The sequence below is a fragment of the Lepidothrix coronata genome, unplaced genomic scaffold (genome assembly GCF_001604755.1).
Source record: "Lepidothrix coronata isolate B3197 unplaced genomic scaffold, Lepidothrix_coronata-1.0 Scaffold29, whole genome shotgun sequence".
Lineage (NCBI taxonomy): Eukaryota > Metazoa > Chordata > Aves > Passeriformes > Pipridae > Lepidothrix > Lepidothrix coronata.
Window position 1 is genome coordinate 5,528,247 of NW_016690209.1, and position 23,663 is coordinate 5,551,909.

Here is a 23,663-nt window from a genome sequence, read left to right on the forward strand (position 1 = left end):
CTTGACTCCAACATGCAACATAAAACTTCTTCACAATCAGTTAAGCAGATTTCTTCCTGGTTTCCTACAAAGATTTTGTTTGGATATTAGGACATTCTTTCTACCTAGAATTTGCTCTGTGGGAGGATATAAAAAAAACAAGTTTAAAAACATCCTTCTGGGGAATGCACATCTGGGGTCAGTGTAGGACTGAGGCTGGACTAGTCAACACGGGGGTCCCTTTCAGCCTTGCTGCTGGATGACGATGATTTGGTGGCGTTATCACACTTCTGCACCCCCAGTTTTTGAAGGACTCCATGACAGAGTCCCCAGCTCCACTCACCTTTAAGTGCCCCATGCAAGGCACCAGATCACTGTTAGTCCTCAGATGAGGACAGACACCATCCCTGCTGTTCATGCCTGCCACAGTGCTGTGATTTATGCTATTCTCAGACGCTAAATCTCTCCACTTCCCCCATCAATCCAACGGGCCTGAAATACTGCAGAAACGCCGAGAAGTCCCTCACACAAAAAAAACACACTACGGAAACAACTATATCAATCTTCCACCCCCCTCTGAATGCCTGGAAAAGTAAATTCATTAAAAGAAAAAATGGACAGAACATACTATAAACAAGTACTGAGCAGAAATTAATCACTTCAGATGCTATCGGTCTTGGGGAGGGTACCTGGTCCTACCAACACCAGGTCACAGAAGTGCCCTGGGTAATCAGTGGATGGCAGCTCAGGGTAAAATTTGGATGCCAGTGTCACTCTGCAAACTTTCTATAATACCAAGCAGTAACATCCTTTTTTGCTACAGTATTCCTCATGCAATCTTGCAGCATTTTCCAAAGGGATGAGCATCTGAAACCTCTTTATTTAACAGGTAATGAGTCCGTGATGTGGAAAAATTAAAGCCTGAATAAGTTCGGTTGTATTACAAGAATTTTTTTGTTCACTGCACTAATGCAGCTTAAGCATTTCTGTAGCAGTTTGCAAGCATTTTTGACCGAAAATTATGATGTTACTAAATTTTAACAAATCTTACACAACACCCAAATGCATAAAGAAAATGTGCTGCTTGTGCCGCTCTGGACTGAAACAACATTACACTTCAAGAGGCAAGAACATGCTAAAAATGGCCAAAACCCACCATGTGACTCAAAGTTCTTTCCTTCTGCTTTGTGAAAATACACCTTTCTTTATCTGCATAATTATTTTAATTTTCCACCAGAGCCAAAGGTTTCCTTCAAACTAACGAAAACACTCACAGTGTGAGAAAGTCATCACCCACTTCACACCATCTAAAGCTCTGTTTTAAATAACGCTGATGTTTTCTTGTTCATCTCTCAGCACAAACACCTCATTTCTGATGTCAGGCAGCCTGGAGGACTCCAGCAATGCAGGCAGTCTCTCCTGACTGCTGTCTTGGGAGAGAGCTGCAAACAGTGAGCTCCCTCTCCAGGAATGTGTGTGCTGAGGATGACACAGTGTAGATGGAGTGAAAACAGAAAATCTATCTCTCCAACAGGTCGCCGAACAGAGCTCCTGCTCCTCCAGCTGCCCAGGAGGGCTCAGAGAGAAGGAGCTCTCAAACTTCACCTGGTGGTTTCTAATCGTTCAGGAGCCGCTATTGGGCTCTACCTCTGAAACCTAAAATTTATGTAATGGAAAGCAAAGCTGTATTTTTGAAGAAACAGAAAGAAAAATAGAAGAAGAAATGTTTAAGGAAGCAAAGAATGTAGGAGTGGCATGAAGTAATAGACAAAACAAATGTTTAGAAATGTTTAAATAATGATGCTCAGCCAGCAGGCAGAGCCTGTACTGATGAGCATCACACTACACTATAAAAAGCCAGCAGAGAACTGCTGGTTATAACAGCACGCTCTGCCAGCCTTTTTAGCCACAGAAAATCCCCACAAGAGAGTGGTGTCGATCACCAGGGAATGACCGCACAAACGGCTGCAAATCGATACCGGAGGCTGCCAGCAATTCACACCGGCTCCGGTTACAGGAGCTGTGCCAGGGAAAGCACCAGCTAGGAAGCAGGTGGATGGTCCAACCCCCTCACCTGCCAGCCTGTGATCCCTGCATCTCCTGCAGCCCAGCGGCTCCCAAGTCCCCAAGGAGCATCGTTCAGCCCACCAACCCTATGCTGGGCCCCAGAAGCCAAAATCAGTGTATTTTTTCTTAATTTTTACAGCTTTTCCATTTTCTGGAACATATGAACTGGCTTTTTGCAGCCTGGCTTCCCTTGCAGCAGTCCCATCCACTTGACGTTTTTCAAACAGTTTTGCTTTGGGACCTGAATGAAATGTATTTATTTGGCAGCTTGTGCAACATGGGTGGCAACTACTGAGCAAAAAACTATCTGTGCAGCCAGCAAGGGGAGGGGACGGCCAACTGTGCTATTCTAGATAAATATCAATTAAGTGAGCATGTTCTATTAACCCCAAGACCTGACTCTTTTCTTCCTTCATTTCAATCCAAAATCCTTAAATATTTCAAGAAACGCACACTTCGCGGAGGTGGGTGGGAGGGGTGGAGGGGTGTTTATCTTAACTGCAGTCAGGTTTGGGCTGGGAAAGAGAAACAAGTAACAGAATTACATTGCCTCTCTGTGGATATTTTACCAGTTCACAGCATGTAGCTTCCACTGGATGTAACACGTCCCCTTAAGAGAGCACGCTGCTGGAGGGAAGGTGAGACAGGAGTGCCACGGGGGGAGCGCTCTGCACAGAGCATTCCGTGGATGCCGCTGCGTGATGTAGGAGAAGCTCTGTGCCCTCCATCACCGCAGTGGCTGTATCTGGCTCTGCTTCTTCATCCTCCAATACAGCCTCCACCACTGGAAGCAACCACCTATCCTCTGACATTTATCAATGAAGTCACGCACTCCAAACATGAACTATCACACTGAAAAAGCCCCAGGAAGGAAGATGGGGAGTGCAGGCAGGTGGCAGCATAACTGCTCCCTTCCTTTCACCACAGCTGCCCACCTTCCAGCCAGTGAAGTGCCACAGGTCCCCAGCTGAGGGTTTCTCTTTGCCAACATAGGGGTGCCAAGCACCATCCAAAACAGAGCTCATCTTTGTGCTTGCTAACACTGAAGGAGGAAGAGGCACTGATGCAAGTCAGATTGGACTGGACAAAATTTCCCCTTCCTCCCACATAAAATTTCAAGAGCTCTGCCTGGAGTAGCACAACCCCAAACAGCATCTCCTCAGCAGGACCCCCAGGACAGCAGCGCAGTCACCTCCCCATGACAAATTCACAGAGCAGATGCAGCAACAGAGCTGCAAAGACCCATTCTGTGATGATGCCACTTCCAACACTAACCTTCATCTCACACCGCAGCCCATTCCACGGGGAAAGGGCAGAAAACAGAAATGCCTGGAGGCACTGCATGGAGCCAGCCTTCCCCATCATGCCAGCAACCAGCCAACAGCTCATCCCCAAGGACAAGAAGGGCTCAGGGCTCAGACCACTATTCTGCCTCCAAGCTCATGGCTTTGTCCCTCTGTCACCTTTAGCCTGGAATGAGCACAGGACAGCAGAGGTGTTTGGCAGGTGCCTCAATGCATCTAGATGAATTTTCTCAGCAACTACATAAGCTCCATCAGGGTTTCAGAGAGCCCCAATTCAGTGCTTGGCACAAGCACACAGTTATTTGTCTAAGTTGCAGCGTGGGGGCTGGAAAAGCCGGAGTGACTGGTCTGCCTGAACAGTGAATCCCACAGTCGTGTTCCACAGCTCTCTAGAAAGCTGCCTTCTGCTTTACCATTTAAAAATGTGTTGTAGCTGCTATTTTCAGACAGTACTGTTAAGAAGCTGGAGCCCTACAGCCCTGTGACCATGCTGCACAAATTCAGTCTACACTGACTCCCGCAAAGCACAAACACTTCCTTTAAAAATAATTTATTCCAGGAGTCCCTGCAAGCAGTGTTTGCTGGACGAGGGGCACAAAGTGCGTCCATAGCTCTACTACAGCTTTTAATAGAGATGCAAAGTAAAACCAGGCTCTGGAAAGGCCGAGTTATTTTGAGATTCTACGACATGTCAGAATAGGGCAAAGGTAAAACAATAGATGTAGTAGTTTACTCCATGCTCAGAAAGGCTAACGCATTAATATGAAGAATAGCATTAGCCAGGGAATAGAGATGAACCACTTATTAAACAGGAGAACAGAGTAGGAAGGTACCATTCCCTGACAGACTGCAGTGTGTGCAGCCCAGGGACAGAGTAGATGATTTCAGTACAGGTCACTTCTCAAGAGATTTCCAAGATTAAGGCACAACAATAATGCAGCCATGGCAATGGCACTACAACAGCACATGGAGCATATGGAAATGTACGTGTATTTAAAGGTAATTCTTTATTCAAAGGCTAGTACTTTGGAGCTGCTTTCTCTGATCTGTTCTCTTCTGTGCTATTGGTCACCTTCTGCCAAGCCATGGAGCTTGCAAACATGAAAGGAATGTCATTCTCTTGCATGTTTTGCATGATAAAATTCCTGCTTTGATTTTAATAATAACAACAACAAGTCACAGCTTGGTTTCAACTGAGCGGGAGTAGAAAAATCCCAAAAATAATGTGCACATGACTGTTCAGAACGATGGATCAAATGGAACAAATGCCAGAGAAATGAAACAAACGCCTACCTGGCCACTGTGCTATCTGGTGGTCCATGGTATGCCCGTTTGAAGAGGTGAAAGAAGGAAAGCAGATAAGCCCAAGAGCGTTTGCACTTGCTCCCCACCATAGTGAGGCTCATGGTTCTGTTTGTCTCTCAAACAGCCTCTTCAGCTCCCATGGCAGCTCTGTTCTCCACAATGCCCAAGTCAAGCTGACGATCTGTTTTGGCAATAGCTATCTTATTTGTTAAAATATGGGGTATCTGGTCTACTGAAATTCTTCTAAATTCATGCTGAATTGAGCAAAGCAAGGAAGGAGGGAAGAAAATCTTGTGTTTATTTTGGTATTTTTTAGAACTCAAGCTTTTGGCTTTATATTTCAAAATAGTATTTCATTTAGAAGGATACTCAAAAGTTAAAAAAAAATACAAGTATAAAAATCCTCTAAATGAAATTGCACCTCTTCCCCCCCACAAAAAAAACCCCAGTTGTATCAATGATAAACTGATTTATATGGATCTTTTATGGGGAGGGAAAATAATCACTCCTGAACCTCTTTTTGCCCTGACTTTTCCATTTGGCTGGTGATGGAGGAATCAATCATTTGTATTGCTCTAATGGTGAACCTCCTCTGCTGGCTAATGATTTTCACTGCTCCCACAAGCACAGCTACCCCTGAGGCCATGGGGACAGAAGATATCCATCCTTCTTGGAGCTTGGATGACTTCCATGGATTTTCTTGGCATCAACCATACTCAGTACTAGTACGAAGCATCTTACTGACTGACATGCTCACCCATAAGCTGTGTTTGAAGCGGGCTGGCAGCTGACTTTTCCTGCTCTGGAGAAAGCAGCTCTTTCCCAGATTTTAGAGACGGACAGCTCAGGGTTGCTACCTGAACCCCCCCAGTAACCGAGCACAGCCACGCACCATGACAGTCACCACATCTGCAAGTCACGAACGTGTGCGATACCACCCCCAGGGATCAATTTGATAAAATGAAACCCATCTGCTGAGCTGTCACAAGCAGGAGGGAGCCTATTCCTCCCTCCCGATTATTTTGGCATTCATTAGCTCCCGCGGGTACAGAAGGAGCTTTCAGCACCAACAGCAGATCAGAACTCAGTGACAACAGACTGCCCCAAACAAGGAGGATGCACACCCTCAAGGCTGTGCCCTTCCCCTTGGTGTTATCTTGGCTCATGTTTGGCTGGCGACTTGGCATCCATGCCCTCATCTCAGCTGGCACTTCTATGACCTCTTGCTGGCCAGGCAATGCCATGATTTCCAGCCATTTCCATCCCCCTCAGCCACTTCTGAGATACGAGACACAGCACCAAATTCTGCAGAGGAGCAGGCAGAAGAATGTGATGGGCCACCCTTGGCTGGGCATACACCCAGACATGCACGGACATGCCGCAGAAAAGTGCTGGGAACCAGCTGGAATCCTACTGCAGGGAGCATCTATGCGCTGGATAATTCAGACACTAGCAACAGAGAGGCCAAATTCCACAGGTTGGGCAGATATTACAGCTGTTCTGAGATGCACCACTCCACAAAAGCAGGGAAGGGCTACAACAAATTTAACAGGAAGCTAAAAAGGTGGTCTTTGCCCTGAGCTTCAATCATCATTTTCACCCTGAATGAAAACAGAAAGGACTTCAGGATTTAACTTAGGGAATTTAACAGCTTGCAGAGATGACAGACTTCTCAAATGTTTTAAATGAATCTCCGAATGAACAAAGTCCTTCTATGTCCTTCAACTAAAGTTGTTTTTATATTTTACTTATACTGCTGCAAAAATATCTATGTCCATATATTTTAAGTTCCAAATCCCTATTTATTATTCAAAATGAGAAATACCACAAAGGGAAAACACGGTTTTAGTTATTGCTTTTTTGCTATGTGCAAGTCATTTCCTTCACTTTGGAAGAAGCCTTTAGCTCTCCTTAAGGAAAAGCATCCTTTCCCTGGAGGAGCACAAAATATATATCAGACAAAGGGGAAAAAAAGGAATAAAAATAACACATTTTTTTTCTTTTTCCTGGGGTAAAAAAACCTGTTTGAGACTGAGCTCTGCATTCTCAGCTGGAAACTCATCTACAGAAGCAACATCTGAAGGAATGGAGACGATGCTACACAGTGCCTGGCACTGCCTGACCCAAAGCTGCCTCAATTCAAATATGATTTCCCCAAGTAACAACACCCTTTCAGTGGGCTTCACTCAGATAAAATTTCCAACAACCCCCACAGATATTCCAGCCTGTTTCCCCTTGTGCAAGGCTACCAAACTCTTCAGCTTTGCCATTCAGTGGCCATGGCATAATGGAAGGCCACCTCCACCCCAGCTCTCCGGGGTGAGCTCTGCCTGAGAAGATGGTCAGTGAAGCATCAGCAACAGCTTTCACAAACAAGCTGGACCCTCCAGCCCAGGCTTTGCAGACTGTTACAAAACAGCTGAAGAAGGGACATGCCTGGATGCTTTAATTCAGCCACAAAGGGGATGAAACTATTTGGTTCAACTATTTGTTGGCAGAGAAGTGATGTGGAGAGAACTGCTTGTCAAGTCTTCTGAATTCAGCTCTTGGACTTATCAGTCTCTGAGGAAAAATCCAACTCTTGAACCTGTACCAACAAGTCATCCCATACAGTACTTTCTTTTGAATCCTTCATTAAGTCACTACGGTCAGAGAAAAATATATAATTTATAGATGCACAATTGCAGCCAATGACCTGTATTAACTCACAATAATGGGATTAAGCCCATGTGCCCAAATGTTCAGTTTAGTCCACAGCACTCAGTGTCCTTATTTGGCCTATCTTAAACTGATAAGTCATCTTGGAACCAAACACATGCAAGAGCTATAAAAGAACACAAAGCATGTATTTGAGACAGCTGTCTTTGCCCATTGAAAAGACAGACAGAACTAGTTCTCAGTTTACAACATGGTCCCTACTGCAACCAACAAATGAGATGTTTCTGCAGTCAGCTTTTCCCTAGGAGCTTTGATTATACGAGATATCCCTGCATGGACCTGGTTCCCCATAGCTTGCCAAAACCTGTGACTACTCATGCCCACCACTGAGCAAGACTTAACTGCTACAGGGTGCAAATTCTCCCTTCCCATATGAGAGCAGGAGTACGTCACTTTCCCTTCACCCAGGCTGCAGCGTGGAGCACAAGGTGCCAACCAGTGCAAAGTAACTCCGCTCACCCACGTCTCTACTGAATATTTTAGTTACAGCGCTGTTTGAGTCACATATTAAAAACACTTAATTGATGTAAGCTCACACAGTTACTTTACAGAAGCAAAGAGCAAAGGGAACGTGAACCACCATCAGAGTTGTATTTCTGTAATGGCGCAAGCTGCTACAGCTCCACCATTGCTGCATCGTGGGCTCACTGGCAGTGGGGACCCAAAGCATGGTACACTGGGATAAGCATCAGGAATTAGGTCTCTGTGTCAAGTAAGTGCTCCATGCTTGGTCTCACCATCTGTAAAATGGGAAATATCCTCTCCAGTTATTAGAGCTTGTTGAGTACTACAGATGAAAACCACTCTTTAAATCTGAAGTTTTTTGACAGAGTCTCCTCACAGTCATAAAACAAGGTCATGTTTAAAAAGGTAAAGAGAGATCCCCTAGCATTGTACCATCTCCAAATGTGATTGTACCCTTTTTGAACATGGATGTTTCTCTCATTCCTTTCACTGACTTGCAAACTACTGAGCCAGCATATCATTAAGTAGACATAATCACTGGGGTTGTGGGTCACTGCACAATGTATGCACATTTCTTGAAACTACTTTCAATTCATTTGCATGTCATTTGCTGTGCAGAAACTCGATTCTGGAATGTGTAAGTTATCTGGGCACAATACACTCCCTGAATAAACAATCTGAGCAGCAGTATGCCAGTGGCAAGCTGCCTTCTGAGAAGCACACCCAAGATCAGGAATAGGATGTACCAGTGAAATAAATCTCTGTTTAAAAGATGGATATCGGGAACTAAAGCAGACACAGTCCATAGGCTAGGAAACGACATTTGGATTTTTTTCACAGCAAATTAATTCCTCTACTTCTTTAATTTTATAAAATAAATACAGTACTGGTTACAAGTGATTGACTGACAGCTCTAAAGACTGAACAGCTCTATTTTTACAGCACTGAGTGGCATTGATCCTTCTTCTAAGTCAATAAAAAGTCTCCCTTAAATCACTTTAGTCTGTAAATTATCGAAAACCTTCCTCAGCATGAAAGACCATGAAAGTTGAGGGAATTCTTAAAATTCATCACAGGCATTTACTGAGTCCATGGAAGCAGAATTGGACCTGTCCAGCTGGGAAAACCAGGGTAGAACCAATAAAAAGCCTCCCAATCACACCCTACCGTAAGTCACTCAAACTTTAATGAGACAAAGCACCTCGAAACCTAGGTAACAGGTCTAGACTTCCCAGCCCTTTAGGTCCTTAAGGAATCTAATTTAAAGGCAGAGTAAGATGGAGAGGAAAGAGGAACAGAAAATTATTTTGTCAGTGTGACTACCAGTTCCTATTCTTTATCCTTCAAAGAGTGATTCCTGAGACAAAATGCCAACACTCTCTGGGCAAGGGCCATCTTTTGGTCTTGGTTCACAGGTTAACTAATACATAGGATAGTCCAGTAAGCCACTGCTCATCATAACTTGAGTAGGAAAAAAAGAAGGGCAACTTTTTTCCCTTTGAAGCACAAGCACAATACTAATGTACATGGAAAACATGGGAGGGCTACACTGGTTGATAGTACATCCTGAAGAGCTGAGTGAACAAGAATCTCTGTTTATTAACCACGATACTATTGGACACCTGAGAAAACTACATGTTCACAGCAGCTTCTCAAACCAATCTCTGTTTTCTCTCCTTAGTCGTGACCTATAGCAGTGAAAAAAATAAAGCAAGAAGTAAATAATTCCACTGAGAAATCATGGAGGGCCTATTCTTGCCAGGTACTGAGTTTTCACACCTACCAAGGACGGCTGAGAGCACAAAGCACTGCTCAGAACTGAAACTGTGGGTGGTGGGACTTCATCGTGGAAAAGTGAACAGTGTGTACACTAGGGCTGAAGTTCTTCACAAGGAACCAAGACTGAGCACATACATGCAAAAAAGAATAAAGGAAAGAAAAGGGGAAAAAAGGATTACCCTAAAGAGCATTTCTAGATCCTTGCAAGCTCAAGATCAGGTGTAACCGTTCTGCAGCTGCCATCTAGAAAGCTTTCTGAGCTAATGAAATTCCCTACGGAACTCTGCTCATGAAGCAGCACTTGATGGATTTAGTTATCAAACGGCCACAATTTTAATTGATCCTCAGTTTATCGATTTCCTTGTCACTATGCAGAAAATAAGAGATCGTTTAAAAAACTTATCTGCAAGGAGGTGCAAAAATACAATTCTGGGTGAAGCTCGCACAGATGAAGCCGCTGGGTCCCTCCTGCCGGAGGACCCGCTGTGCTCACGCTTTGGAGAGCGGAGGAGGGATGCTGGTGGCAGGTCGATGCCCAGCCATCCCGCCAGACCGGAGGAGAAGATCCGCCAGGACCCAGACCAAAGTTGAGCGCGGAGCAAGCCTTGTCCCCAGCCGGTCCCTGGCGGTGCCGGAGGCGCCCCGGGGCAGCCATCCCGGCGGGTGCGGGGCTGCCCCCCTCCGCGGAGCGGGTTCCCACGGCCCTGGCCCGCCGTACTCACCCGGTCTCCTCCTCACCGGCCTTTTCCTGCCGCTGCAGAAGCGCACTTTGCTGAAGACCCCCAGGACGTGCCTCTCGCATAGGGAGCGCCCGTCCTTGCTGGGGCTGGAGCGGCGCTTGGAGGCGGACACCCGGTCGCTGTTGGACTCCCTCGCCTGCCGCTTCTGCCGGATCAACGAGCTGGCGATAGCCGCTGCCATCGCCGCTCATGGGCCCCCCGCTCCGCTCCGCGCCGCTCCGTGGGGCGCCGCCCGGGCGCGCAGGGGCCGAGCCGCCGCCGCGCCCCGCGGGGACCGGGCACGGGGACGACCCGCTTAACGCGCTGCAACCCCGAGTCCCGGCGCCGGGGAGGGCTCAGCCGGCCAGGAGGAGCAGGGCGCCCGGGCAAACAACCATGGCTGGCCGCCGGACCCCGCCGCCCATGGGTCTGTCCCCGAGAAGCGCAAATCCCGGCGCGGGCGGCCGTCGGCGAGACCCCCCGGCCGGGCTGGCAGCGGCCGCGTAGATCCGGGAGCGGCCGCCCCGCTGACGAAGGTCCGCCGGCGACCGCTTTGTCCAAAGGATAGGGGGGCGCGGAGGATCCGCGGGTCCCTGCGGCGCGGTGCCGCTCCGCTCCGCCCGGGCGCAGGCGGCGGCGCTTCCTCCCGCCGGCCGCCCTCCGGCGAGGGGCCGTGGGATGAGTCAGAGCCCCCCCGGCCCGCGGGCAGCCCCGGCCCCAGCGCGGTGGCTCCGAGGCGCTGCGCGGCAGGGCGCGCACATGGACGCGGCTCCGCGACCGGGCTCAGGGAGAGCCGCGCTGCATTTCTGTTCGCACTCCTCCTCTTCCTCCTCTGCCCCCCTCCCCACTCCGCTCTCAGAGAGGGCGGGAGGGGAAGGAAAAAGCAGCCGCGGAAAAAAGCAGCAGGTCAGCAAACAAATTAAAAAGAGGGAAGGCAAAAAAAAAATAAATTAAAAAAAAAAAAAAAAAAGAAGCACCCGCCCGCGAGTGCGGGCTCACATCGCCGCAGCTCGGCGCCCCGGGTTCACAGCGCCATGGCTGGCGCAGCTTCCCCTGCCCTGCTCGCCGCCTCTGCCCCGGCACCGGCTCTCCCCGACGGCAGCAACCCACATCGTCCGGCCGACCGGGCGGCCGCCGAGCGCTCGGCACCGGGGCGGCCCCGGGCCCGGCTACCGCGGCGGGGACAGCGGCGGGAGGAGCGATGCGAGGCGGGGAGGAGGTGGAGGAGGAGACGGGCGGGGGGGTGCGGCTGCCACTGCTGCTGTTCCGTGCGGGGCTCAGGATGCTCCGCGGTGCCGCCCGACGGCGGCGGGGCGAGGAGGAGCCGAACCGCGCCCGCTGCCCGCCCGCATCCTCCGGCCCGGCCCGGCCCGGGAGGGGGGAGGAGAGAGGAAGGAGGGGCCGGGGAAGCCCCCCCGGACGCCCACGCCGCTCGCGGCTGCTGCCAAGGCGGCGGGGAGCTCCGCAGCCCCGCGGCGGCCGGGCGGGGCGGGCTGGGTCGGTGCCGGGCGGGAGCCGGGCTCCAGGAGAATTGCAGCTGCTCCCGCTCGCCCTTCTCTACGCAATCCTACGTGATCGAGGTTTGGATGAGAAACATCGCGCAGGCAGATCGAGGCAATTGCAGCTCCGCGGCGGCTCTGCCTCTCCGCCCGGGCAGCCCCGCCGCCCCTGCCGGGCTTCCCCGGGGCCGCAGTCCCCCCCGGCCCCGCCGACGGAGCCGCCTGCCAGTCCTGCAGCCACCCTGGCCGCCTCCCTCGCCACTGCTGTCGGTGCCTGAGCACCCAGCATCTCCGTGACTTTCCCTGCTTTTCCGTGCAAGCAGAGACAGGGCGACAGCCCCGGCACCCCGAGGATGCGCTGCTGGGGGCCGGTGCCTCGGCCGGGGAGCGCGCAGGCGGCTGCAGCGGCAGTGGGCACTGCCGGGCTGCCTCTGGCTACAGCGGTCCCAAGACAGACCACTAGTGCATCAGCTGGTGCTGGCCCGGCTCCGGCCCATATCCAGCCACAAAACTGTACCAAACAAAATTTAAGGTGCAGATAGATACACCTCTGGTTATCCAGAGAAGTAACTGCTGTTGCTGCCACAAGGACGGTGCTCTCCAGATTTCAGTTTAGTTAACAGCTAGCAATGATAGCTGTTAGGTGAGTTAGGTGGCGAGCAAGATACCTAGGGGAGTGTGCAGGGGTGAGGGTGGAGGGACAGGGGATCTCGTCTGGGAAGACCAGATCTGCCCCAGCCACACTTTGGCAAGTAGCAGCTGCAGGACGAGCCTAATCCAATCCTGAACGTGTAGGGCTGATCCATGTTCCCAAGTGAAGAGGGCACTTTAAAGCAGTGTGACATGCCCTAGGAATTATCAACTTCAGCAAAATCTTTGTAACTACTTCACTGCAAGAACTTCGGCTCTAAATTATTTTAATGTATTGGGAAAAAAATGCAACTGAAACAACCACCCCCTATGTCCACAAAGATTAACTTAACTCTGGCATTACTTCCTGATTTTCACTCTTAGTCTCTATGCACACCATAACAAGATGGAATCAAGGTTCTCAAGGGGAGGACAGGAGAAGGAAATATTCAAAACCATTTGGGAGATACAAATGTTTGGCTGTTGATCTCTTTTTAACTGCTGCCAACTTTTTTCGAGCAGATTTCACCATCCCAATCAATAAAGGTTTTTCTTCCCTTTCCTGTAACTAAAATGCTTCATATTTTAATTTTCTCTATCGGATTATTTCACTCGACATCAAAGAATTATTGCAGTACAAGGTACAGGCATGGCCTAAAGAAAGCTGTTTGCAATCAGAGAATCACTGTCTGAACTGCCAGTGAATTATCCAAAGCTTCATCTTCAAAGGATGTGAGCAAATCTGATATCTTCCCAAGAAAAAAGTTTTCAATGTATATATAAAGATATTTTTTTTGCCTGTAGTCTTCAAATCTCTGGTGAAAAAATGCTGGTTTATCTGCATCATATTAGATAAGTTCCAGCTATTTTGACATGCGACTAATTTGTTTTGTTGTGTAGCTATAAACAAGGAGCAGCAGCTCTGCACTTAAAAATGATCCTAATCAGTGATAAAGTCAGTCATAGTAATTTTTTTTCCTGGTGATTTGTGGATCAGAAAAGCAAGTTGCTGCAACTCCTAAGAAAGAAGAAAGGATTGTTGCAGGTCTCTCTGCTTCTGCAGTGATGGAATTAAATTAAACCAGAGCTTGTGAAACTGAATATAATGTTGCACTTGCCAACATGCAGGTCTGTCTTTATCTATAGATGGCCAAGGAGTCCACGGGGTTTGGTTCTGAACATGGGCACTGTGCCATGAGCTCCTGGTGACAGTACTGATATGGGCATCTGCTCTGCACGACTCTGGATCATTCCCCAACTTCACAAAATTTTCTGAAGAGCCCATGCTTTTATAAACACCAAGCAAACCCAGAGCGGTCTTGAGCTGGAGAATGGAAGGCCAACCTCATCATGCCCCTGGCACTGTCATTCTCACAGGTGAAACATTGCCTTTGATGGGCTACCAAGTGAAACAGAAAAACCTCCTTGTCTTTGGTCTCTGCCAGTGGAAGTTCTCTCCTTCAACTTTCCTTTGGGTAAACAGGGTTCAAAACACCTCCCATTTTCATCTATATCAGCTACTTCTCTTTGAGGGTAGTGCAGCCTATGCAACTAGCCCCTGTTGAACCCACAGGCTGCATTCCTCATTGCCACCAATGGAAGCTGAATTTTTTGAGCTAGCTGGGCCAATATGGCATTTTTCCTTAAGGAACATGATTTAAAAAATATATTTATATATAAATATATAATATATATAATATAATTAATATCTTTATTGCAGAGTTATTATGGCAATTTTTCTCCCATGCCTCTTCTTCCCTGGGCTCCCTCCTCACCTCAGTCTCAATCTGGAAAGCTGCACAGTGCACCCTATGAAGAGGGAATGCAAGAATAGCACTGGTTCATAGAATGAGCCACACAGACAGTGTTTTGATCATGGTGGAGAGATATGCCAGTGCTCCTCCTGCAGTTTGTGGAGAAAGACCCCATATCTGGTACACAGGAGCAGGCAGAGTTTCAGACTCCCCAGGGCTGTTGGAAGATCAGACTCACTACGCTCATTAAATATCCTCACCCCAAGCATCCAGGAGCCTCTGCATTAGACACTCCCTATGGAAAGTGACCAATATAAACATTTCAAGACACTGTAAGTTCTGAGGTTTTGTTCTCTTGATAAATAAAATTTTCTGTCCTCAGTGCTGAGATTTAAAATGAATGGCTGAATTTCAGGGCTTTGGTGACTTAAGCAGAGAAGAGATCTAGAATTGCATTCCCTTACCTTCCTAAACAGAACGATCTATCTAGGTCAAAACTGAGGTTATTGGCATCTTTCCTTAGTGAAGTGCAATAATTCCCGCAGGGTTGCTAACAGAATATCCTGTTTATTTTTCATAGAGTCTTCAAAAGCCATGGGCTGTGTTCTGTAGATTCAGTCATTAGGCATATCTCTGCTTTACTAATTCTGTACACACAGAGCTAACTACAGATAGGAACATATGCAGGTTTTTTGCTGTTTTATCTGCAGAGCTACTGAAAATGCATACATAAAAATTAAGGAAGAGATTTACATTTAATACCACTTAAAAATGTGTATGCATGTTTCTGTAGTTGAATGGAGAAAAAAAGACACCCATCTCTGGCCAGTAATTATGAATGGCCTAATTCACCATTTTATAGCAGCATAGCAACAAATCTCTTCCAATAGGAAGGCACTGTTGAGTTTGAAAGTCTGCATGCAGATACCTCTTAAGAATTGTACCCAATTTCCACGCTGTGAAAATTACATCTAAAATGTGCATTGCCAGGGCTGCTTATTAAGCAAAATTAAGCCCATATCCATGTTTTATTAACTTTATTCTTTACAAGGTAGCCCCTTGTTGCATGTCTAGCATAATTAAAATTCATGCAGCTTTGGCATTCCCCAGCCTCTCTGCGTGGGTGGACTTTTTGGAAAAAAAAACATGCCTGGGTAACCTGATAAAGAAAAGATCTTACCGTATTCTGCTCAGTTTCTGTGCAGCATAATTCTGTTTACAATGCATAGGTTTATATCTGTGTTTGAATGCCTAATAAGAATTCACATGGCCACTTCAAAATATGCTATTCAGGGAGAGAGATCTGGCCCTAAAACAGCAGCAGAGTACAAAAACTGGCCAGCTTTCTGGGCTGTTCTCACACAGCTGAGCTTGGAGCTGACTTGGCCTTTCAATAAACACAGAAGAGCCTGCATCATCTGATTGCCATATTAAAATAATTTGTTTAATGGGCCCTTTACTCCGTTTTTTGCCTTCAAAGATTCAATTAAAACAAAATTTGCAACTCATCACGAGGAGTATTCATTAGTTCACCTGGTGTCTTTAAAACCAGCTGTAGCCTGGGTAAAAGTTGGGGCTGTCTGTATTAAAGTGAGTGGCAGGTACATAGTTGGCAAGTTGCAAAATGAAACCACTATTGCAAAAACCAGGCCACAAGCAGCACCAACACAACAAAATCAACTGCAGACCTGAAAAAGAAATAATTCTGCTAGGATTTTATGCATTCATAATTTTTTTCCCCTTTTTAAGAGAAAATTTTCAATTTAACAGGAGTTTTTATTTTTCCTTGGTGACTTGTTGCCTACATGAGGTGGAGGCAGTTGAACATAAGAAAGCTGCACCTTGCTAAAGGGAACTGTGGCTGTCTAGGAGTGAAAGTGTCATGATACATTTTTCTTCAAGAAGCTTCCTGTATGACCAAACAGACTTTTGTCTCCAGGGTTCTGGAAGCACCTGATGGGACCATCTCCCTTAAACAAAGCCTGAAAAGGAGCAGCAGAGGGAAGCATCTGAAACTGTTCCCACATATGAAGAGAGACCTCCTTGCAGACAGATCAATGCCTGTCCCACATGCCAGAGCCAGACCTGAGGCTTGTTCAAGATGGGCTCATCTCAAAGCTGTTGTTATCACCTCACCCCAACAGTCCTGTTCATTGACTGTTCTGTCATTGCCTTTCCCAATGGGATCAGGGCATGGAAAACTGCTGTCCTTGCAGTGATTCACTTCAGTTGTGGCTTCCGAAGTGTCAGAAGTCCAAGACAAAGCACTTGCAAACACCTGCCCAGTGACAGCTCCCACAAGGCACTTCAGTCATTAGGACAGTGCAGGGAGGAGGCCTCGCTGAAGGAGCAATGAAAGGATCAGCACCCTACTTGCAGATCCCCTTGTGCAAGGCAGAGCCAAGAGCCCACCCTTCCTGAGCAAGGGACACAGAGCCAAACAGCTGGTCCAGGCTTAGAAACACCCACCCAAGCATCTGGAAAGAAAACTCAAATATCTTCTTGCCTGTACTATAGCTGCTGATTTAAAAAAGAGGACAGAGAGCTGCCTCACTTCCTTTCTTCCTCCATCCATCTCCTCTTCCTCACTAGGCCTATCCCAACATCCAGCAACTCGCTCCATCCACTGCCCTAGGGACTTTTCACTCATGGCCACCCATTTATTAGCCTTAAGCCACAGAAACTACAAGGACCTGGAAGGGAAAGGAAAGCACTGGAGATTTTATTCCAGGTCTTACATCTTACAGTGTGTAAGAAAAAGATCACATTCTTTGTGCTTTTAATGCAGAGAAGAAGCTTGAGGTGAAATAGGTGAAATAGCCACCACAGAACAACCCCAGCTGTGAGCCTGAGACTGAACACACACCCACCCTTCCTTGTCTAAAGTAGATATTTAGTCCTCAAACATCAGGATAGGGACACTGTCATGAACAAGACGACTCCTACAACCTCCCCCTCCCTAGGAGAGGTCAGCCATCCCCACCCTTCTCTTTGAATCCTATTTGATGAAAACCTGTAGCCCATTTAGGCCTATAGTTTCAACAATGCAAGAGGTGCCCAGTTCCCATGGACACTGAACCTGGTTCTGTCTGGATTTACATGTCACCTGCATGAAGGTGATGAGATCTGGGTGGAGAGGGGAGCGTGACCCCACAGAGCAGCTTCTGGCCTAGGGCCCCCATACACCGGGGCTCAGGAGGTCTGAGGGGCTGCAAATCCTTTTCCCCATCCCTGGGAGGAAGGAAACCTCCTCCTGTTGTAATCATGCAGCCAGACACCAATTTCAACCAAAATCATTTTCAAGTGTGTCGGGAAAAGCCTTTCAATTTAAAGTTTCCATCAAGCTGACTTTGCTGAAAGTCAAAGAGATCCTTCCTGATTAGATCTTGGCTGAGGCAAACCAGCCCGATTATGTGATTGAGAATGATAAAAAGGAGGAAGGGAGAGCGAAACCCCTATCGTGCTCCTCCAGTAGGGCTATGGGTCCACAGGCTCCACAGCAGGTCAAGGCTTGAAGACTAGGGACATCCACCTCCTCTATGCACCTGTGTGGCACTGGCATAGGTCAAGAGAGGGAGAAGGGACAGAAGCTGTCAAGGAGAAATATCAAGCTCCCTCCAGACCCACAAATCTGTCTATCTGCACATCAGATAGACAGACCTAAAGAGGTCTTGGAAAGTTCCCTGACCCCAAACTTCACTAGTCTCTTCATCCAGCCTCCAAATTTGTAAGAAGCCCATGATTTGCAGCCTGAGCTGGGCCACATCTCATATCCTGCTGGGTCAGCAGAGAAATGCTTCACGGGGCAGTCCACTGCTCAGTCACTCAGCAGAGGGTCCTCCCAGTTTGGAGAGCTCGCAGGAAAAGTAGCAACTCTGACAAAACCTGGTATTTCCACTGCCATCAAACTCTGCTGAACAGGAGTGCCGGGACATTAATCCTGCCCTCAGGATGCCTCTGAAGTTACATGCATCCAGATTGCATCTTATTTAAACAAACCTGCTTATTTCTCCTGCGTACTGCAAGGGCATACTCAACACTAAATGTAAATGTGAGATTACAGCTGTCATACAGCCAGGACAAGGTTTGAAGACTGGGCAAAAAAGGATCTGGGTGAATACATCACTTCCCCTGTAAACCCCTGGCTTCCAAACACACCTCTTGCTATTTGCATTGTAATTTATTTCCCTCCCCAGCAATAAATCAACTTCTCTATCTCTCCAGCAAAATGAAATCCCAAGTCCTCTCTGCCTGGACTCTCACAGCTGCTGCAATCCAGACACCAATGAAGATATCAGTGGTCTGGAAGGAAATCTAAGTTTGCCAAGGATACAAAGACTAATGCAGTAGTAATTAATGATCGTGGCAAGTCTGGCGAAGAGACTAAACTGAACTGACGTGGAAACTGAGTTCATAGAAACAAGTTTCCTTTTAACACAGCCAGATCAAACCTCTGGGGATAAATTGTGCTGTCTGTATTACTTCAAGACTGGGCAATTTCTTTTCCCTAGAAAGCAATGACTCTGGGAATTGGGAACCATGAGAGAGATACAGCTGAACAGGAGCTTTCTGCACAGAACTGCAGCTAGGAGAGCCCAAGCCCATAGGGATATGCATGAAGCAATGGGGAGCAGAAGAAATGCTCTGTCACAATTGTATCCCATCCAGCGAACACCAGAATCACAAAAGTCACAAAGTCTGGTTGCCACACTTCAGAAGTGGCAGAACAGGGAGGGTCTGAGAAATAGAAAGAATATGGATATAGTGAGAGATTTGAGCAGTTCAGTCTCTTGGTTGCAGTAATATGCACATCTACAGGGATTCACATGGGGCCACTCTGTGAAAATCCTCTTGATACTCAGCTGTATTTAGCCTGTTAATACAGTGGCCACTGAGTTTGCTGTTGCTGAAAATCTGGCCACAGAAGACAAATGGTTAAGATCCTCAGTATCCAAGAGAATGACAGAGAAGACTTGTCCCTGACCAATAAATTTCTCACCTCTCAGTAAGAACATTTTCAAAAGGAGGGGCTCTTTCAATCCAGGAAAGTCAGAGTGAGATTTGGAGGCTGTAAGTCAGGCAGGGCTCATGTTTATTGTTAATAGCAATGGTAATTCATCAAGAGAATGACATGGCAAGAGTTGTGATGGATTCGCTATCATTTCACCCTAGCAGCCAACCTCTTTCAAAAATAGATGAGCTGATATCACAGCACACAGGGTACAACGGACCCTGGAGAGGTCAGCCTTGTACTGTGCCAGCAGTACCTTCATCATCACTGACAAGGTTGGTCCGATCTCTGATTAGGGACCTGAAGCAGTGGAAGCCCCACATCTCCTTTGGGAATGTGGCTCTGTACCACCTTCAGCTGAGAAAGGCTCCTTCTAACATCTAGTCCAAGTCAGTGCAGGGGGAGAGGGGCAGCCTCCAGTAACCAGACAAGCTGACAAGGCAGCCAGCAGCACTCCAACAAAAGGTGATGCAGCATTGCCAAGTGTTGTCAGATGTAGGGAAACTCACAATAAGAGCCTTCATCTTTCATTATGATTGAATGCTCCTGCTCCAGCCTGTTGGAAATACCATCTCCTGAGATGCTGTGGGCTCACCGAAGTTCATGCAAGGTAGTATAAACCAGGGGGCAAGTTATTAGTGTTTTCTTTTGGCAGAAGCTTATACATAAGATTAGCTGTGCTTGGCAATTGGAAAATGTACGAGCGTGGGGGTGAGGAGCCTGAATTAAAAGCCACTTAAGTGGGTACTTGAGTAATTATTGGGAGGCTTCTGAAGAGACATTTTTGTCAGTAATTGAGGAGAACATGGCTTTGTACTGGGTACAGGTGGCAATATGGCAACAGAGATCATCAGCACTCTACAGAGAGATGACCATCTATCCATGAGCTGCAGAAGCATGTTGGGATTTTTCTGCCCGAAGAGCATCCTTCCGAGTTGAAAGAGAGCCAGAGCAGCAAAGGGGCTGAAATCCTGATACTCTCACAGTCGCAGATCCTCTGCATGAGGGAAAAGGATGCACAAAGTTATTTTTATGAAGCTGCCTAGCTCCTGAGGTAGCTGTTCTTCAACAGCGGTGGGTCCCACTGTCTTCAGCATCTTCACAAGCCCTGAATTCCTGAGACAACTCTCCACACAAGGGAAGTAAAGGAAAACACGCTGGGGAGTTCCAGCCTGGAGGAGGGTTGGCTTATGCCTCCTGTCAGTGGAATGGCAGGTTAGTCATGCTCTGGCTCCAAGGGCTCTCCCCTCTGATTTGTTTTCATAAGCCTAATACATGCTTTGTCTGTCATTTGCTCAGCTTTGGGGATCTCTCTGTTTGTTAAGTAATGCCAATAATACATGCAAATGTATTATTTCTTCAGTCCATTACAGCAGATACTTCTAGAAATCAATGCCTCTAATACACACTCCAGCCCACCTCAAATGCTGCAAAATGTGGGGTGCAAGAAGGTGCCCTCACATGAAAAGACTGATTTGACAGTGAAATGATTCTGAAATAGAGGTACTTTTAAGTCCACAGTGACAAAGTCAGGCACTCAGGAAATTAAGTGTGAAGACCTGTAGCTACCAAGGCAGTGTCTGTCTCCTCATTAAAGATGCAGGTAAAGAAGCTTGAAGACAGTAGCAGTAAAAGGAGCATATTGCAACACAAACATGTCCTTGTGAAGGAGCATAATTCATAGACACTTCATTACCTTCAACAACTTTAAGGTCCTTGCTTATTCATCAGCAAGTCTTAGCTGTCATGAGCCAAAAAAAACGTGGGCTGGGACTATCAAAATGGACACAAATGAAGCAGACTTCCAGATCTCACTGATGCTCCAGGGATCTCCCCGCAAGTTCCATTCTCAGTCCCTGACACTGCCAATGCTCTGTGTGGAACGTGGGGTGTGCAAGAGATCCCTGTGCAGCAAGCACCAGCTCTCACCCCAGTTAAACATGCCAGACTGACTCCTGCAAAGTTCCCCTTGAAAAAAATCAGTTGACATGAGAAGGCAGACACCAGGCATTTGTTCTAGAAAAGGCTACATGCTACTCCCAGCCTTATTATTTGCACATGGATAGCTCCAGCAATTATTGCAATCCTCTCGCTTTTCTTTCTTGACTCCTGGCACAATGAAGGGTCTGAAAAGTCTTCTTTCTGTTTTTATTTATTTAACCATTTCACATGGACTCTGTCAGCTTGAATTTGACCCAGCTTTGTAATTTTATGGGCAAAATAAAAATACCAAAAAAAATGAAGCATTCATAAACCCTCAATCAAATGGAAAATACTCGCACGATATGGTGCAGCTTGAATGGAGGCTTTTCTTTTTAAAACAAAAGATGCTCCCTTGTGTTGTTTGAAACCCTGGCACTAGAGCAATTAAGAAAGTGAAACTGGCTACAAACTAAAGCAGAATGGACATGTTTCATAGATCTTCATTGCCCAGGCAGAAAGAAATGTAAACAGGGCATAAATTACAGCAGTCAGAGGACAGATAAGCTGAAGGACAATGCTGGCACAAGAGAAAATGGGTAGAAACTGGCCAAGAATAAATTTAGACTAGAAATTAGAAATGGTTTCCAGTGATCAGAGGAGTAAGACACTTCCAACAGGACCAGTGGGCACATTGCTGCTCTCATTCTGCTCCCTCTGTTCCAAGGAGGCTTTTTGTGCACATTTGTGAAAAGATGATGTGACACAGCCTGCACAATAACATGAGCCAAGAGACCTCTTCTCTAATCTGTAGCACCAATACTTTCAGTCTTTCAAAAAATCTCTTTTTAATGCTCTAAGAATGGGGAGATATTTGATGTGCACTCAAAAGGCTTTTTTATTTAACCTCTGCTAATTGAACCATCTTAAAATATATCCATACTAATAGCCTTACACATTTAATTGATGAATTGAAGTAAGCAACAACAATTATTGAGTGCTTTTATTTAGTGGTGTCATTAAATAAAGTGAAAGAAAATAAGATCCCATAAAATACAAATGGTCTTATCTAAGTGTTATTAGGGATGCAATGACAGGAGTGCATTCAGTCAAGTGTTTATATTGTTACCATCATTCAGACATCAGCTCCAAAGCTTATCTAATTTGAAAGCCACTCCTGCAGATCTTTGCTATTGATTAGTGCAGCCTGCAGAGACACCACTTTCCACAAACTCATTTCAGAATAGGGGAGCTGTCAGCTCCCACATGTGGGGTCCCCTGGCTAGCTGGTACCCACATCTGTCTGCACATGCCTTTTCTGCTTGCTGGATAATTTGAAAACAACCAGTATCCTCCAGAAAAAGTGAATTCTGCTGGCAGAGTGAGTTAGGGACAGACATACCCTCAGCGCTCTACCCCAGATCTCCCCTGAGCAGGACAGAGGTCTCTCAACTTAACTATTACTCAACTAAGTAAAACGTATGTTTATGCCTGTAATTTCTGCACTGAACTGTTATATTGCCAGTTAATGTTGTTTAGAAATGAATTGCTGCTGCATAATGTACAGCAGAACAACAAATACACATTAGCTACATATCACAAATCAGATAATTACCAACCAAGATATTCTTACTCATGTTCAACCTCTTATATGATGTAATAGGACACTATCAAAATAGAGCTCATATTACAATGACAGTTTTGGCTTCTAGCACTTTGGCTTTTATTGTAATAAATTCTAATTTTCTGATTTTTATCTGCTCCTCCCCCCCTGCTCCTAGTGGCATAGGAATTATGATTATGCCAGCTCTAAAACTAGACTGCCTGCTTCTAAAGCAGTCTTTCTGCCTGATTCACAAGCACAGCACTGAAGCGTTTGAGACACAAACACTCCAGATCACCCTCAACGCCAAGAACAAAGCATCAGCTTGATCACTCCGATTCGACTTCCACATCTGCCACCAGACCACAGGTGCGTACTCCCCACACTTCAGATTCCTCCCATAAAATGAGGGCAATGATACTGCTTTTGGGAGCCTTCACCACAGAAAGGCTTGCAAAGATACTTTCCTGGGGGGTCAGGTGGATTTCAGGGTGGGATTTTTCACGCAATGCTGACCAGGACTGCTCATGGAGGAGCCCCCACTTTCCCTATGCTCATGCAAATGGATCTATCAGGAAGGGGGCCCCTTTCTGAAAGGGCTGACACTCTTCAGCTGACACGTTTGACTGTGTTCCCTTGGCATCCAGCTCAAATCCTCTGCACCACAAGCTGAGACCCTGTCATATCTTACTCCTCCCTGCAAGGCACTGATGCTGCAGAGTAGCCTCGGCCCCCTGGCCACACTCACCCCCCCTTATCAGCTCCTCCAGCCTGTTTACAGCTCGCAGGATTCCTATATTCACACTGCAATAAATGACAAGGTTGCCACCTTGCTTCGCCAGGAATTAATTTTTCAGTCCCACAGTCTTTCTACCCCCAGAACCATGGTACATGAGCTCAGCAGCCCAGA

At 46.8% G+C, this 23,663-nt stretch overlaps 1 protein-coding gene across 7 annotated transcripts in view; it reads right to left on the reverse strand.

The window, feature by feature from the left end:
• The window catches only part of FGF12 (fibroblast growth factor 12), a 222,545-nt gene that overhangs the window by 89,631 nt on the left and 109,251 nt on the right, over nt 1-23,663 (reverse strand). The window contains exon 1 of one of the 7 annotated variants that reach the window (XM_017810787.1): nt 10,340-10,603. The exons of the other annotated variants lie outside the window; for them this stretch is intronic. Coding sequence (XP_017666276.1) covers nt 10,340-10,538 — 199 coding nt within the window. The 5' untranslated portion in view covers nt 10,539-10,603. Of the gene's footprint in view, nt 1-10,339; nt 10,604-23,663 lie in introns of those variants that run through there. 7 annotated transcript variants of the gene reach the window in all.